At 34.2% G+C, this 18,349-nt stretch overlaps 2 protein-coding genes and 3 non-coding genes across 8 annotated transcripts; 4 read left to right on the top strand and 1 right to left on the bottom strand.

Moving 5' to 3' along the window:
• The first annotated feature begins 720 nt into the window (after positions 1 to 720).
• Positions 721 to 5,229, top strand: LOC104898235 (putative pentatricopeptide repeat-containing protein At3g08820). Of its 4 annotated transcripts, XR_008970260.1 has the most exons (5): positions 721 to 2,896; positions 3,151 to 3,189; positions 3,250 to 3,343; positions 4,151 to 4,238; positions 4,721 to 5,229. XR_008970260.1 is itself a non-coding variant. In XM_048647975.2 (2 exons), the coding sequence occupies exon 1, from the start codon at positions 793 to 795 to the stop codon at positions 2,866 to 2,868; it is 2,076 nt and encodes a 691-aa protein (XP_048503932.1). In that variant the 5' UTR covers positions 721 to 792; the 3' UTR covers positions 2,869 to 2,896; positions 4,721 to 5,229. The 4 variants fall into 4 exon arrangements, 1 of the variants encoding a protein (XP_048503932.1); XR_007276204.1 differs by having other exon boundaries at positions 721 to 3,343; XR_007276205.1 differs by lacking the exon at positions 4,151 to 4,238 and having other exon boundaries at positions 721 to 3,343.
• A 1,267-nt stretch (positions 5,230 to 6,496) lies between these two features.
• TRNAG-GCC (transfer RNA glycine (anticodon GCC)) lies at positions 6,497 to 6,567 on the top strand. Its single transcript has one exon. It is a non-coding gene; the product is annotated as a tRNA-Gly (tRNA).
• A 5-nt stretch (positions 6,568 to 6,572) lies between these two features.
• On the top strand, positions 6,573 to 6,659 carry LOC125492165 (small nucleolar RNA snoR114). Its single transcript, XR_007268609.1, has one exon. It is a non-coding gene; the product is annotated as a small nucleolar RNA snoR114 (small nucleolar RNA).
• A 5,584-nt stretch (positions 6,660 to 12,243) lies between these two features.
• TRNAG-GCC (transfer RNA glycine (anticodon GCC)) lies at positions 12,244 to 12,314 on the top strand. Its single transcript has one exon. It is a non-coding gene; the product is annotated as a tRNA-Gly (tRNA).
• Positions 12,315 to 16,239: 3,925 nt separating this feature from the next.
• LOC104898233 (hypothetical protein) lies at positions 16,240 to 17,997 on the bottom strand. Its single transcript, XM_010685281.4, has 3 exons — positions 17,444 to 17,997; positions 16,577 to 16,646; positions 16,240 to 16,452 (listed from the first exon to the last, which is right to left on the bottom strand). The coding sequence occupies exons 1-3, from the start codon at positions 17,633 to 17,635 to the stop codon at positions 16,400 to 16,402; spliced, it is 315 nt and encodes a 104-aa protein (XP_010683583.1). The 5' UTR covers positions 17,636 to 17,997; the 3' UTR covers positions 16,240 to 16,399.
• Between the last annotated feature and the right edge of the window lie 352 nt (positions 17,998 to 18,349).

Below are 18,349 nucleotides of genomic sequence, written 5' to 3'. Positions count from 1 at the left end.
TATCCAATGATATTCTTGTAAATAAATGAATGAACTTTTTTTTTGAACAAAAAGGTAAAAGAAGAACAAAATTTAATATTGATTTTGAAATATAATAATGTGGTAAGATAAATGACAGATACTATAATATAACATACGGCAAATGTTGTATAAGTTTGTACATCAAGAAAACTATATATAAAAAAAAGTTTATACATCAAGAAAATTATCAAGAAAAGAAAAGTTTGTACATCAAAAAACATTATCGTAAATAGATATTTCTAACATTAGGTCTTAGGAGTTAGGGTCACATATCTAGCCTAACTTACTTTTATTTATTTGTACGATTTATAGTAATATTTATTTACAATAATACCTTCACTAGATTTACTATTTAACCCTATGACTTATAATTTGTCTTAATCTACAAACTTTGTATATCAAGAGATTAATTGGCAATTTCTCAAGTTAATTACTAATGTTGTTCAAAAATAACTGAAATTATTTATATTTCTTCCGAAGAACCATAAGTTATCAACTTTATTACATGCATAATTTTTTTTGGTGCGAATGAGCTACAAAGATGAAGTAGGGCCTGTTCTCCCCAACTTATTTTCAATTCAATTCAGTTCAGTTCAATTCAATTCAGTTCAGTTTAGCTATGGACAATATTTTTACTCTCATATATCACTATTTATTTGACTCATGATCACTTAAAATCGGGAGAGAAGCTCTAACCAACCGAGCTATCCCTCACTCTCTGCTCTCTATTATATGCATAGTGAAAGGGATTTAGGATTTTAGGAGACCGTGATGAACTTAGCGGGAACTCCAGTAATACCACCTTCAATTTCAATCTTAAAAGCTTTGCAGCTTAAAAGTTGTGTCATCAATGGCTTCCAATCCATCTGGGGACTCAAACAAGCTCATGCTCGCCTCTTGCGCCTTGGATTATGCCATGAAAACCATCTCCTCAATGCACTTTTGGGTAATTACTTTCAATTTGGCAACACCCAAAATTCTAAACTGTTTTTCGATCAAATCAAAGAACCCAATATCTCTCTTTTCAATACCATGATTAGAGGTTTAGTTTCAAGTGATTTATTTGAAGAATCTATCAAATACTATCATTTTATGCGCATAGACGGGTTATTACCCAATAGTTTCACATGCCCATTTGTTCTAAAAGCTTGTGCAAGGATTTTTGACTATAAATTGGGATTGAAGATTCACAATCTTGTTGTGAAACTGGGTTTTAATGGAGATGTTTATGTGAATACAAGTTTGGTATGTATGTATGCGAAATGTGGGAGTATAGGTAATGCACAGAAGGTGTTTGATGATATGCCTGAGAAAAATGTAGTATCTTGGACTGCTATGATTAGTGGGTATCTAAATGATGGACAGTTTTATGAAGGTGTGAGCTTGTTTATAAGCTTTTTAAATAAGGGTTTGAAAGCAGATGGTTTCACTCTTGTTAGGATTCTTTGTGCTTGTGCAGAGTTGGAGGAGCTCGAGTTTGGTGAGTGGATTCACAAGTATATTAGTTCAAATGGGATGGGGAAAAATGTGGTTTTGAGTACGAAGTTGATTGACATGTACGCCAAGTGTGGTTGTATGGACAAAGCAAAAGGTGTCTTTGATCAGATGGTTGATAAGGATGTAATTTCTTGGACTGCTATGATTCGAGGGTATGTGGCAAATGATTTTCCAAGAGAAGCAATAGACTTGTTCTTTAAAATGGAGGGGGAGAATGAAAAGCCCGACTCTTGTGCTCTAGGTGGCGTGTTAAGCGCTTGTACAAGGCTTGGAGCAATGAATTTGGGAGAGCGAGCCATCAACTCTATGAAGAGAGAAGAGTTGGTGGCCGACCCTGTTCTTGGGACTACCCTAATTGACATGTATGTAAAATGTGGAAATACTAGCTCGGCATGGGAAGTTTTTAAAGAGATAAAGGAGAGAGATGTTGTAGTTTGGAATGCTGCAATATCTGGCCTAGCCATAAATAACCATGTTCAGATTGCATTTGGTCTCTTTGCCCAGATGGAGAAACTCGGATTTAAACCAAATGGCAACACTTTCCTTGGCCTACTTTGTGGTTGTACCCATGCAGGTCTTGTTGACGATGGATGGACATATTTTAAAAGCATGGAGCGTGTTTTTTCTGTGCCTCCCACCATTGAGCATTATGGCTGTATGGTTGATCTTCTTAGTCGTTGGGGTTCTTTAAACAAAGCTCATCATTTCATTCAAAGCATGCCCATGGAACCAAATGCTATTGTTTGGGGAGCATTGCTTGGTGGGTGCAGAATACATCAGAATACCCATTTGGCTGAATATGTATTAGAGCAATTGGTCCAGTTAGAACCTCGGAATTCATTTTATTATACTCTTTTGTCAAATATATACTCGGCAAACAATAAGTGGCATGATGCAGAAAGAATAAGGGTAAGAATGTATGAGCAAGGGATCCAAAAGGTACCAGGATACAGTTGGATTGAAGTGCATGGTATGGTACACGAGTTTGTAGCTGGTGACAAGTTACATCCTCTGTCTGATCAGATACATGCGAAATTAGTTGAGTTGCTGAAGGATTCGCAAGCAGCTGGTTATGTACCAACTAAAGACTTTGCTTTGTTTGATGTAGAGGAGGAGGAGAAAGAACAATCACTTAAGTATCATAGCGAGAAGCTGGCTATTGCATTTGGTTTAATTAGTACTCCTTCAAACCATGTAATCAGAATTGTGAAAAACCTTCGTGTCTGTGGTGATTGTCATGCGGCAATCAAGATTATTTCTAGGATTACGGGAAGAAAGATTGTCCTTAGGGACATTAGCCGTTTTCATCACTTTATTGATGGATCATGCTCATGCAATGATTATTGGTAAACTTGCAACAAGTTCGGCAAACATTTTGGTAAGATTTCATTGTAAGCAAGGTAACCAGTTTAGAGTGATTTATACAAACATACATGGAAGCTTGAACAGGTGTAAGAAATAACGAAAGAAGGTGATGTTGTGGTCTAGAAGAGAACTTTTTCTGTTGCGATCATTTATATTGGGAATCTTGCCACTGTAACTTAAATTGTTATATCATACTCTTTTTGCTTGGTTTTTTTAAAGTTGGTTGGGGGATGTTAATTGCATGACTGAATGCACAATGCTCTTCAGATGCATTAGAAGCAGAGCCATGAACCTCTGCTTCCATCTCCCTTGCTTCCTCACTTTCCTTCGTCGACTTTGTTTTTTTAATCGACACTCCATCTATCTTCACTGAGGAATGAGGTTATGACTTATGAGGATGATAATGATGAAGATGGGAAAAAGCATAAAGCTGACTTTTGGATGAGCTTCCTTGAATCTTGTTAGTTTCTCTCTCCCTCTCCTTTTCTTTTCAGAGTTTTTGCATTTTCTGTAACTTGTAACTTTAATTCAATGCCTTCCCTCACCGTTTACAAGTGAGGACTTGGGAATCGAGGTTCTGAGGTTTGTTCTACTCTGGACTTCCCGCAAAACGTTTGATTATGTAAATAAAATGTTTATATCCAAACATCTGTCCATAATTTTGAACCCATTCCAATAAGATCTTAAAACTTGTACTTATGGGATCACAAAATATCTATACTTAGTGGTAAAGATATGAATTCATCTGATAATATGGAAGGTTATTACTCCATTTTTAGTTACAGTTCAAGGTTACCAAAGTTTGCTGGGTTTGTCGAAAAATTGATGATAATATTGTAAGGCATCTCTGATTCATTCTTAATATGGGTATATCATTAAGTCATTCTTTGTCATGCTATGTCTGAAATGTGCATGTAATGTATCTTTTATTGTTATACGTATCTCTATCATTTGTAAGATATTTCATGTATTACTTAAATTTAAGGGACTGAAGAGACACCAAGGCTACAGTTTAGTTGAGATAAATTAGGAAGCATCTCTTCATTGAGGAATTATAGACTAATTCTATACGTTGAATTTTGGTATGATGTTGGCACCATTTCATAATGTTGAAGCTGCATAACATGATAGAGATATAGTAGTGTATTCCGTGAACCGAATAGGAAATTATTGTCATCAATTGATCATTAGGACCTTGCCAGAGCAAGTATAGGTGAGCTAACATGATTAAGAGATCTTGAACACCAAACATATTTGTTCTTTCCAGATTTGACCGAGTGACAGGTTCTTCTTTCGATTGTATATCTTTCGAAGCTCCTGGTTTTAACTTAGAAGATCCCGAATCTTATTACCAGGTACTAACTTCAAATCTTTTATTCGAAGACAAAAAGTATATATGTTACTTTCACATTATTCTTTAATACAATGTTGACTGAATATTGATAGCTTTCAAAGTAATCAACTTTTTACAAATGGGATATTTTATGATGCTCGAAGCTACTTCTATTAGGCATTTAATGGGTGTACCTGAAAGGTATTCATCACTGAACCAGCAAAATATGACGTTTAGGTGTATGTTGAAGTTCTTGTGCAACACTTATGTTATTTTACATGTAATGAGTGCAACAATAGTTTTTTCTTGAGGTACTCATCAAGCGTAGTATGAGATTTACTGACATTTTTATGCTTCACTATTCGATGGTCTTCGTATGAACTTCTCAGTAACCATGCAACTTTCCTTCAACCTTTTCTATGATAGTACATTGAAGGGTTCTCTGAGAGTTTTTCTTGAAATCTATAGTAAAAACATTTTTCGACCCTATTTTGTGTTTGTTAGGTTGGTCCCAGAGCTATTGGAGTTGTTTTGTGCAGAAGAAACGGTGCTTGTTCTACAGTGATCCAGAAAGGTTGGGACTGATTACGGTCCTCAGCAGTATGAGTCTAGAACTGGGTCTCAATCGTTTATTGAGCAGCGGCTGAAGTAGTCTCGCGCACATAGAAAGATCGGTTGTTCTCGGTGTTCCAATGGTACTATTTGTGAGGAAGCTTAAAAATTGACTTCATGACGAGATTGATTACAGCTTATGTGACCTGAGATTCTGTGATCACCTCAGAAGAAATGATGTGCAGAATAGTGAACCTTTATCACTTTTAAAGAATTGATATGCCATTGTGCCAAATTGTAAATGAGTTTTTATTTCTATGTTTGATGGTTTTGTGACCATTATTTGAACTTTGGAGTATGATCATTTCTCATTTGGGGTTGAAATTTTCTTCTTTGCATCTACACTTTTTTTTTGAGACATCAAGAGCATCTACATTTTAAGGGCTGGTCTTTCTATTCTTTTTGGGACATAACTTTTTATTCTTGTACAATTAAAATCCAATTAGTGTCAACTTTGTCTTTATATGTTGATGTGTTTGTATAAAATTTAAAAATACATTAATAGTCTAGTTAGTTTATGGGTAATCTAATTAAAAATGTCACTATCATTTTTTATATGTATCAGATTAGACCATAGCCATGTTCAGTTCAACTTAAAATAATACTACTTTCTCCGTTTCGAATTAGTTGTGACACTTTCACTTTTTATGCATGTTAATGCAAAACTTCGAGCACATATATCTCTAATTTTGTATATGTAAAATTTATAAAAAGTACATACTAAAAAAATACATATTACGACAAATCTAACAAGCTCGTACATTGACTATATTTTTGTTCACATATAAATCGCAGACGATGGTTAAAGTGAAATTTGTGAATAGTGTAAAATATCAAAGTGTCACATTTATAGTTAATTATTAATTGAAAATCAGTTTGAATTGAAAAGTTAGTTTCATTTAGTAAAAAAATTTATTTGGTAATATTAGTAAAATATTTATTTGGTAATATTAGTAACCTACATAAGAGAAAAACACTATACACTAGAGAATCAACAAATAACACTTTGTATTATAACTGAAACCTATGCATAATAATTTTGATAATAAGGGTAAGGTTAGTGAAAATGAAAGACAAAAGAAAGACAAAAATTTAAAACATTATTTTATCTTCACAAAAGTTAGTGATACAATTAAACTTTGGAATATAGAGGAAAAATAAGTATTTTAAAATATAATTTCATGTACTTTGATGATAAAACTATGAAGGAATAGGGTTCTTAATATGCCTTCTCAATTACTTAATATGCATTTTGCTATATTGTTGGCCTTTATTTTAGGCATAGTGGTCTTTCACATTTGTTTTAGTATAACTCATGTGAACAATTAAAACCATCTTTCTTTATTTTTAGTTATAAGACTAACTTTTGTTTTAATACCAACTTTGGTTGAAATGTTTTTACTAATATAGTAGAAAATAAATTTTCGTATATAAGATGTTTTTGGATTTATCACAACGTATATTTATTAGATACCAATTTTATGATCCTTAAAAAAAAATTACTAACTTTATAGTTTTTTACTTAAGAAAATTAAAATGTTAATGGTTGAAGTTTTATATTGGGAACTCTTAGTTTTCTCTTACTAGTTCTGGGTTATTACTAATTTCAACTTAAGGAAGAAGAAGTACTAATGACTAGTAATACTTATTGATTTATCATAACAAGAAGCACCAGTGGTCTAGTGGTAGAATAGTACCCTGCCACGGTACAGACCCGGGTTCGATTCCCGGCTGGTGCACAACCGAGCTGTGATGAAATTAGCGCATCTCGTGGCAGTTGGGTCCGCCACAATTTGTCTGAATCAGATGAATCAAAAGCGCATCTGAGCTTGAGTTTTATTTTATTTTTTTTATTTTTTTTTGAATTCAATTAGTGAGGGTATATTTGATTTTCATGTTTTCAGGTAGTTTAATAAATATTTAATTTTAAAGGGTAAAGTTTACTCTTTTTGTGGACAAAAAAAAAATACCAACTAACTACTTTATTAAAATCTTATTCAAAAAATAAGTATAGAAATACAACAATATTGCATAATTATGTGGAAGTCAATAACTTATAAAATCTTTTGTTTCTCTCTCACACTTTTTAGGTTTTCTCTTTCCACCTTTTCAGTTAAATTAAAAAGAAATGCATTGACACATAACATGCATCGACACATAACATGCATCTAAAGCTAATATCTACTAGGTTAACCCATTGTTATAGTTTTTTTTTTAAAAATGAATTAAGAAATATAATATTGTAATCTATTCTATCTAACAAAAGTTAACATTAAGTTGTATCAAGAAAAAAACAAGAAATGGAAACCAAATTGTTAGAAATTGCCAAAAAAAATTGAAAAAGGTTAAAACAAAACAGAGAAGTAGTCGGCCAAAAAATTGTAACAAATAGAGTGATATAAATAGAGTGATATAGGATATAACAAAATTTAACTTGGGTTCGATTATCTTTTATAACAAACAATGGACACGTAATATAGGAAAGCCACTATAATAGAGAGAACTATTTGTAGATGTCATCTATTAATAAGTACTCAAGACTTGTGTCCAATCCTGTCTACATCATTTATAAAAAAATAACGTAGAGAGAACTTTTTCTAGCTTTCAAACTAACTATGTGGACTATTTACAAACCAAATAAGGAAATATAGGAAAGCCACTTGCCAATGAAACTTATTCCATTCATGTATTCAACAAAACACTTTCTAATAATGATTGCTCGCTTAGAATGATAAAACACATGTTAAAACTATTCAACAAAACTATGTTGGACTATTTACAAACCAAATAAAGAAATATAGGAAAGCCACTCGCCAATGAAACTTATTACATTCATGTATTCAAGAAAACACTTTCTAATAATGATTGCTCGCTTAGAATGATAAAACACATGTTAAAAAAAAAGAAAAATGACAAAAAGAGAGGAAAAAACTTGATGTCCACCCTTAATTACAAATATATCTCAAATCAAAAACCATCACACTCATATTTACCAAATTATGCAAGCAACTTTATCAAAATTTAAGGCAATTTCTCAACTTTATCAACTTTTTTTTTCTTAAAAACACGAATTTGGATAGATGTAATTATGCAATTCAACTTGGTACATGTTGTCGGTTTCTTTCACGCAGGACGTATCATTGATCTATAATATCAGTGTAATTTAAACAAGTACCAGTATCTATAATATTAGTGTAATTTAAACAAGTATCAGTGTATTCCATTCAAGTGAAGTAACATTTAACAAAACACTTTCAAAAAGCTGTTGCTTCAAAATTAATGAGCATGTTTCGTGTCTAATGTGAAATAAACAAGCACATGTGGTCTAGAGGTAGAATAGTACCTTGCCACGGTATAAACCCGTGTTCGATTCCCGGCTAGTACAGAAATCGTAAAGCTGTGATGATATCCTGCGTATTTAGTGGCAGATGGGTCCGCCACAATTTATCTGAATTCAGATAGAAACAATAATAACGCATCTGAGCTTTGTTTTTCATATTTTTTGAAGTTAATAAACTCATACACTTTTTACTCTCTCATCTTCATATTGTTTTCTAAAAAAATCCAAAGTTTATCAAATATATAAGGAAAATATATATGATCATATAAAAATTTGTTAAATTCTTCTGAACATACATTTTAAAAATAGTAACTTTTAGCTTTTCTAATTACACGTTAGAGTTTTTGTAAGAGACTGCCTATTTTCCAGTTAAGATTAGACATGATAAGCCCAATATTAAAAAGAGAATTAGCTCAATAGTAACTAGGTTAATTTCTTTCGGTGATTAGTTTATCCATTTAGTGACTAAGTCTAATTTTATATTAAAATTAGACCGTCTTTTTTAATAATTTTTGTACACGTTAAGAGAAATAATAACGCATCTGAGCTTTGTTTTTCATATTTTTTGAAGTTAATAAACTCATACACTTTTTACTCTCTCATCTTCATATTGTTTTCTAAAAAATCCAAAGTTTATCAAATATATAAGGAAAATATATGATCATGTAAAAATTTGTTAAATTTTTCTGAACATACATTTAAAAAAAATAGAAACTTTTAGCTTTTCTAATTACACGTTAGAGTTTGTCTTGTAAGAGACTGTCTATTTTTCAGTTAAGATTAAGCATGGTAAGCCCAATATTAAAAAGAGAATTAACTTAATAGTGACTAGGTTAATTTCTTTCGGTGATTAATTTAATCCATTTAGTGACTAAGTTTAATTTTATATTAAAATTAGACTGTCTATTTTAATAATTTTTGTACACGTTAAGATTAAGCATGGTAAGCCCAATATTAAAAAGAGAATTAACTCAATAGTGACTAGGTTAATTTCTTTCGGTGATTAATTTAATCCATTTAGTGACTAAATCTAATTTTATATTAAAATTAGACTGTCTATTTTAATAATTTTTGTACATGTTAAGAGAAATACTCATGAAGTCATGGTGAAACATATATCTTAAACTCTAAAAAAACATCTAAAGGTACTATTATTCAGTGACGATTCCTTGTCTTTCACTCAACTTATTAATCAACTCTGATATTTGTATTTCACAATAAATATATGCAAGATTTTTTTAAAATATAAAAAATAGTTGAAATCAATTTATCTTTAAATAGAAAAAATGAAAAGTTTATGCACTATGCTAAAACAATGGTCAAAATAAATTTTAGGTAAAATATAAAAACATGTTAAAAAGAAGTATAGAACATATATTAAAAATATATTAATAAAAAAAATTAGAATTACTTTTTGAGTTTATCATTATGTTTTTCTTTAATCATTATCACTTTCATGTGCGTGTCTCCTAAGTCCTAATGCACGTCTTTCAACTTAGATATTATCTCCCATTATATATTAGTAAAAATTATAGCAATCAAATATTAATAAAATACTAATTAAAACGGATCAAACAAGACTCCACATGACTACTTTTTCTTATAAATTCAGTAATATTGAATATATTATCTTTAAGTATGAATCCGGTCAAGTTTTCAGGTGAGAAAAATAAAAAAAAATAACCAATATGCCAAAAAACAATTATCATTTAGTTTTTTTTTTTTTTTTTGGCGACAAGAACAAACATACATAGAAAATCTTAGGAGAAGCTAAAGGACCCAGACATTTCGCTGACAACAGTTGCAGTTCATGGCACCCTTAACCTGACTATCAACATACATCATCTCACGAGCTACATTATTAGAAGCACTGCAAATTTGACAAAGAGAACCAATATTAGCATAGCTATTATCCGATCCAAAACCAGTAATACAGTGGCGCCTTTTGCTTGGAGGGTTGCAGAAACATGAGGAAGGGGATCCGATCTTTCCTTTTCCTACCAACGCTAACCTGCATTCAGAGGAACAATTAGATATTGAATAAGAAATGTCCTTACCCTTTGCGTATCTTCCTTAAACCACTTCTCACTGTCTTCATTCTTTTTGTTGTAGGAGAAAACCTTCTCTTCCCACTTGAACCTCGTGACAGACTGGAAAATGATCCAACCTCAGACATGAGTGTGTCCTTATGATACTTGTTATCTTTAACACTTTTTTAGCTTCATTATCTTCCACTTCCTCTTTGTACTCATCTCCCTTTTGCGACTCGACGGGAATCTGAGTTACACTCCATGTCGTTTGATCTTCCAACTCCATAATGGTATCTCCTATTACACCAATGCGATTTGGTTGACCAGAATCGGAAGATGCAACCATAATCTCTTCTTGAGATACATCCTTTCTCTTTATACCTTCTTTTGTATCCATCACTACTCTTACAGTCATCAAATAACCCAGCTTCATGCACTGAATAGATTTTCCCGTAGATAGCAGATTATAATCTTTCTTCGAAATGGACATCAAGGAGCCCGACCTTCGTCGGTTAGCAAACCGATACTTGGGCTCCATCAGATTAGATTTCTTAACTTCATTCTTTCCGTTCACCGTCTTCTTTATCTCGTTTAGAGTCTTTTCACCCTTTAAACTTGAACATCCTTTTGGTCCTGAGTCCACTATGCTAGCTAGGCCATCATGATTGCGCTTATCAGTCGCACCTGAAGAAGAAACCTTCCTTTGCATATCTTTGTGTTCAATTCCAGCCTCCTGCTTTAGACTCCCTTTTGTATTCTTTCGTGGAGGAGAAAGGCTTGATCCTAAACCTAATGGGACAACACTTTGTGAGCGTTTTATTGATTCTTCCTTGCGCAAAGAGCTTTTAACCTCTTCAAGCTTAGAGGCAACCTCTCGATTGTTAGGGTCAACCTGGACTGCCAATAACAAATCCCAATATGCCCAAATGCTCCTCCCTAACTCTAAAGCAGCCAATGCCTTCTAAATAAAGCTTTTAGGTTACTTGGTTCAAATTCCAATATAATTTGAACAAATCCGGCCTACATCTCAAATTCATTCTTCTTACCAAAACACGCTGCAGAATTTAACAGAACACAAATAGCCAACTCAAAACACCACCCATGTCTGATTTTTCCACAAATCATATCGGCAAGAACAGTCCTGCATATCCATATTTTTCCAATGCATCCTCAAATTTCCTTTGCTTGTACAATACATTCCCCTCTTCTTTTAAAGCTCTTACAAGTTCCAGAACATCTTTTGAATCATTAGAACACGAGATCAAATCAAGCAGAAATTCATCATCATCCATCAGATTTTCCCCTTCAGTGAGGAGGCGATGAATCTCCTCCCTAAGTCTCTTATAATCCTCCATAGAAACCATTGAAAAACCCACCAAAACTTAGACCACTAAACAGAAGAGATCAACAAACCAAATCAAGAATCCCAACTAGCAATAGCATAAAAGCATCTGACCAAACTAAAGACGAATTATACAGACAACTGAACCGAAAAATTAAAAGCTAACCTAAATTACCGACGGAAATTGAGACCACCTAAGTCAGAAAACTCGCAAGAAGATCTGTAGATCGTCAATCCTGGCCCTCCACCGCCGTAAAAGCGACCGGCTTGAATATAGATTAACTAGCTCCCAATCAGTGAAACAGAGTAGATGTAGTTCTCCTAGCTTGATCAAAATCCAGATATAGAAACTGGAAATAAACCCAAAACTGTAGTAAAAGAAGAGAAAAATAAAAAAGAAAGAAGGAATGGAGTTAATCGGAAGCTCGCGCGGCGACCGGATGGGCAGGGCCACCGGCGAGCACTGGCTTTTAGCCGATCAGATTGTTACTTCGAAGGCTGGGTATTTTACTCGAAGAGAGAGAATGTTGGGTATTTTACTCGAGGAGAGAGAACTATTGACTCACATGATTTAATTATCATTTAGTTGTTAGCTTTTCTTTTGAGCCTTTTTTCTCTTTTCACAAATACACTTGTGCCTCATTGACACTTTCTAAAAGCTATTACTCGCCAAATTGACAGAGACATGTAATATAAACAACAAGCACCAGTGGTCTAGTGGTAGAATAGTACCCTGCCACGGTACAGACCCGGGTTCGATTCCCGGCTGGTGCAAGAAATTATCAAAGCTATGATGAATCCTGCGTAAATAGTGGTAGGATGGGTCCGCCACAAATTCTCTGAATTCAGATGGATACAATAACGCATCTGAGCTTTGCCATTTTTTTTTTTTTGCCATTTTTCTGAAATTCTGTAGCTCATCCATATTCAAGGAAGAAATATTGTCACCTAAATTTTCAAAAATATTACTTTCAATTTTTTTAATGATTTGTTATAAAAGATATTTGTGGTTAAAAAATGTCTTCAACACCATAACAGAGCAATTGAAGGATAGAGCGAGTATTATTTAGTGAAGGTGCCTCATTTTTCACTCAACTTGGTCAATTAACTACTTCCTCTGTTCTGTTTTAAATGAAATATGAGGTAAAACGACATTATTCATTGACCAATTTTGACTCTAATTTGTCAACATTATATAAAAAAAAAAACATAGTCAAGTGGGATCTTGTTAGATTCGTCTCGATGCATACTATCAAATTATAACTTTTTATATTTTTTGTGTACACAACTAAAATATTAATAATTAAAAAAGTGCGCTGGGTTGCGTGAAAAAGCAAGCGTTTCATTTAAAACGGAATGGAGGAAGTATTTAACTTCTAAAAATGATTGTACTTCCTCCGTCCGAAAATAAATTAAACACTTGCCATTTTAAATCGTTTCAAAATAAATGAAACATTACTTTATTTGGTATTCACTCCTCTCTATCTCTCTTCTCATCACACGAGTCCCTTTTTTCTTTCGATAAAAGTTCAAATTCTCAGTTCACCAACATATCGAATGCCAAATCTAGGACTATTTTGATCTATGTTGCTCGAACTCTTCATTTCATCTCAAATACCCATGTCAAATCTTCGACACTCGGACATGAGTGAGACACTTGGGACACTTCATTTTGGGCCAAAAAATTGAAAAGGTTCCAAAAAATAGCCAAATCAGACACTTGGACACGCACCCGTGTCGGACATAGATACTCGAGTTCGAGCAACATAAATTTTGATAGACTCCTAAAACTTGGGCTCACTCCAAAAAAAAAAAACAATCAAAAGATGGCAGGCCGCCAACTGCGGCTGCACGATGGACTATTAGCTTCCTCATCCAAATCGATGCTTCCCTTCGACTAATTTAGTTATCTACATACTGCTATATTCGATCTTTTTGTTCCCAACATCACCAGGAAGATTTATACTATGATGCCAAATTAGTTTAAGAAGACAAGCATAATTTGGGAGTAATCTTACCATTTACGTCCTTTTAGAGTCAGGGGTGCGAGTCGGAGGGATAAAGTGAATGCAGATGAAGGCAACTAAATTACTATCCAAACAAATAGGACATGTACATCAAGCAAAAGTGCAATTTTAGATAGGAATCAATCTCACATAGGACATAGAAATGTACATCAACGAAGTTTAAAGGCAAATGGACATCAGAAAAACATTGCCATCAAATAACAGGATCCACAACTTCTAAGATACCCTGTCGCCTACACAGCCATGCCCACACCCACTTACTGCAATCCAGTATCGGAGGAAACAAAAATCGACCAAAGTTTAAGTAACCGGTACAAAATAATACACTCCAACAGATGCATACATAAACTCACTCAGCTCAAAGAATAGCTCGCTCTGAATAATAAACCAAAAAAGACCAAAAATCGACCAATGATATACACTATTATAGTCAAGTTTTGGAAAATCGGTACAAAAAATTACACACTATACTATACTGAAGAAAAAACCAACAGATGCATACAGAAACTCAGCCAGCTCACAGAATAGCTCGCTCTGAATAATAAAAAAAGAAAGTGTACGCTTCTTCCCCCACAGCTAAATTACAAAGCTACAAAACTCTAGACAACTGTGAGTTGGATTCTAGATTGGAATCAATCTCACATATTGGAACATTTACACAAGTGGATGATATCTGTAAATTAGTATTCATGTACTACCAATAGAAGGCCAGTAATCTCAATTCTCAACTATTAAATGATTTCAAAATACATCGTATGAAATTAGTTACTACGATGTCGCTTATTAGTTATATATTATAGGATTAAATAAGCTTATTATGACCTAAACCTTTTTGTTTTACGCAAATATGGCTGCAAGATCCTCCACAAAAACCATGGCTGTAGGTCGTAACAAGTTCCAGTGGACGTATTCCAAGATCAAGAAAACCTGGTGGATGAGCAGGCTAGCGAAGGTCTTTGACACTTAAAGCTAATCCTGATAATGTAAACCCAGGGTAAGTCTCATCTCTCTCTAACATATTGTGATTTAAAAGATGGCCAATTGGCTATTTCAACCCAAGTCTCTATAGCAGATACATCTGGTGGAAGGAGGTTGAGTGGTTGACTCTACATCTTGGCTGCTGACATCAAAAGTACATGGGGTTTTCCAGTTCTTGCCAACTTCAGGCAGCGAGCCATTGAGCAATATCGAGTAAAGAAAATCATCAAATGACATATTGTACAAACCAGTACCGAGAAGCATCACAAACGAGTCCTTCATCATTCTTCAATTCTGTCCTATGCCTCTAATTCAATTCCTTGTTCTAATGAAATTCCACTGTGACCCTTGACAGAAAGAGGTCTTTTTGTTGCTTCTCAGGAAGTAGTAACAAAGATGATGATAACACGTCAAAGCCTTAATCGCAAAAGATAGGGTCAGCAGCATGTGCCAAGAATTCATCTCCATCCACAAAGATCATCTTCTTCCATTCACTTATATCCAACACTACACTTCTATCCAACACTATTAGCTCCTGCAAACCCATGTTCTTCCTATCAATTTAAACTCCCTCCACCTTTTGGCTCCCAAATCTTCTAAAATCCCCATAATCCCAACTCCCCACTTGCCTTAACTGTGACAAAATATGATGTTAAAGATCGGTGACATCGATTTGTTTCGGACTATCTGTACCAACTACCAACTTTCCTCATCATAATACAGCTCTAATCATTCTTGTCAACTAATACAAGCATAAAATCATTAGCAGTTTTTGAAAGGTATGTCAGAGGATATGCATCATGGGCAAAGGCCCTAAGCTCTTTCTCAAGGTCATTAGGAACATAATTACTGCTGGCCTCACTTGGCCCTTTTACTACATAAAATTGGGGCCGTTCAAACAGATAGCTACACTTTGGTTAACATAAATACATTGCATGAAAATCAAGATAAACAGGATCTCTTTTTAAATAAATGTCATTCCCAGACTCTCGCATTCAAGTTCCAATTTCTAAAGCACCAGCAGAGCAGATTTAATTCCCTTGGAGGGAGTACTCCACCATTCAACTTGTGCTCCCTAAGAATTTAGTACACAAAAAGACGCTTTTTTCAGCCACGACAGTCATCCATAAATTTTCCATCAGCAGATCCAGAAAAAAAGACGTCTTACTATTAGGTGCATTTTAGATGATAGTATGAGACAACATTAGCTACACCAGCTTCTGAATTCACACTCAAAATTGAGTCATTGATGATCTCTGCCCCTGAACTGTAAAGGGACAAATCATCCCCCAAGGGAGAACACAAATACTCCTATGTCCTAGATTCCAAGTTCCAGCCAAACCCCTAGTTTTCAAAGTTTGGGCTCTTTGAGCACTACGGGGAGAGCACCTCAATGCTCTCTCAAGACTCCTTCCTTACATCAATAACTACTCTACACTCACTACATTCCCTTCTAAGACCATTTTCTTGCCTGCTTAACCATCCTTGACTTTTTCTCATCCCAGGGTTTGAGGTCAGCAAGATAGAGGTTGGCTATGGAGATGGAATTTTTCTTGCATTTCCGAGTTAGATGTATTTATTTCAAAAAGCTGAATATGGTGACCACATCAAGTTAAACAAATTAACAACAAAAAGAGCTAGAAGTCAGACATATGCAGCCAATTTGAAAACAATGGATAAATTGGACACCATGATTAAAATTGTACTACCATTATATCACATATCATCACCAGAAAAGTGTGCATTCAAGTAGTAATACAAAAAGGAATATCTCTACCTATAGAGAAGTCTTAACTAGAAGGCTATAGCCAAAGTAGTTAAGACTCACATAGTTACCAATGTCTAATAACTTAGTCAGCGTGCATCACCCATCAATTCATCAGAATCTGAATCACTTGCATTGTAGCCTGTAAAGACCACAAACAGAAAACCAAGGGTAAGGAAGGAGAAACACAGATACTTATATAAAGTCAGAAACAAGAAACTTGGGTTTTTCCAGGGCAACCGGGGGGGCATGGAGAGAAAGATTACCAGGATGCTTTTCACTCACTCTCCAGACTGATGATCTCACCCTAGATGCCCTTGACATCCATGCCTTTGCCTGAAAACCATATATTATAAGATACGACTGCAAACACAAATCAAATAAGCTCATAATGTTCCAAGTATAATTCCAGCATCAACTTCAGTTGCATCAACTCCAGCAATTCTTTACTAACACTGAACTCTTTACCACAAGAGAACCTCAAGATGCAATATGCCTATTACATATGAAAACAGAAAAGAGATAAACACACAAAACTAGGAACAACCTTTTCTACAACTACATTTAACCCCGAAATCTGTGCTATCCACCCAATTCACCACAAAGCACGAGCCCATTAAATAGCAATCAACCTCAAGAACTCCACATCCCCTCATAAACTCAAAAGAGTTTCCACAAATCAAGAGTTGATCCATCAATCTAAAAGGAAATGCAAATGTGGGCATTCACAAAAATCATCAAACAACTCTAAAACATTGACAAATACTTACAATTATATACATGAAATTCAGCATACATACAATGATGGGCATACAAGAAAATCACCATTAATCAAACCCAAATAAATTTTTTTGGGCATCTTCCAAAATTCACATAAACAACAATCAAGGTACTTACATCACATTAAGACAATTAAACAAGATGGGTATCCATTAAAATCACCAAATCACACCCCAAACAAAAATTCAAACCAAAACTTTCCCAACAAAAAACTTTGGGGCATCTTCCAAAAACATACCTAAACAACACTTAGATACATCAAATTAAGACAATTAAACAAGATGGGTATCCCTTAAAATCACCGAATCACACCATAAACACAAATTCAAACAAAAATCATTAAAAATTTAAACCTTTTGTGTATCTTTAGGAACACCATATCCAGCAGTGTACATCTGACTAACAAGAACTTGCATATTGACATCTCCACCTTTGGCCTCTTTAAGTGTGTCTTGAAACCACCGCCTTACACAGTCCGCCACCACCTCTGACAGCGCCTTCCGCCCTTCTCCGCCGCCATTGCTGCTACTACTCCCGTTTTGCATGTCGTTTTATACTAAGTTGTCTGCGTTTTGTCAAAAAGATGGGATTTTTTTACTTTTTTTTGCTTTTTCTAAGAGATAAAATCAAGGGGAAGAGAAATGAGAGCAGATTTAGCAGGAGAGATTCTTGCAAAGAAGGGTTTTTTTTATTACTTTACAAAAAGAAAATGGAAGAAATAAGAGATTAGAAATTGCAATTTACAAGAAGTCAATAGAAGAGGTGTACGACGTCGTTTATGTGTGAAGGATAGAGGGGTCACTGTCAGCAGATATCCAGTTTTTTTTTGCTCTCTGCCGTTGCCAACTGAGAAAGTGACAACTTTGGGGTTTTACATCCAACCAGAACTTGAGATTCTTTCTTTCTCTTTTTTTTTTTACTTTTCCTCTTTTTTAATCTGTTTAAAATGGTGGGTTTTCTAAAATTTTAATTGTACCACAATCCACAAATAGTCAAATACTGATACCTTGAGATTTGACGTGATTTTCAAATAATTTTTTACATTTGAAAAATTTCTCAAATATATTTGAATTTTGATTTTGTGCTCAATATCCTTGCTGCTAACACGAACTCTAATGTCGTTAGTTTTTTCTCTCTTTCTCATCAATTATCTCTTCTCTTTCCCGTATCGAAAGCTCCAAACTTTTTCTCTCCTCCCACCTCCATGCCATTAGTTTTTTAAAGCTTTCCATATATTACTCCGTTTATGTTTTAATGAT

The sequence above is a fragment of the Beta vulgaris genome, chromosome 7 (genome assembly GCF_026745355.1).
Source record: "Beta vulgaris subsp. vulgaris cultivar EL10 chromosome 7, EL10.2, whole genome shotgun sequence".
NCBI lineage: Eukaryota > Viridiplantae > Streptophyta > Magnoliopsida > Caryophyllales > Amaranthaceae > Beta > Beta vulgaris.
The sequence above is the reverse complement of the archived record's forward strand: the minus strand, read 5'-3'. Positions and strand labels throughout refer to the sequence as shown.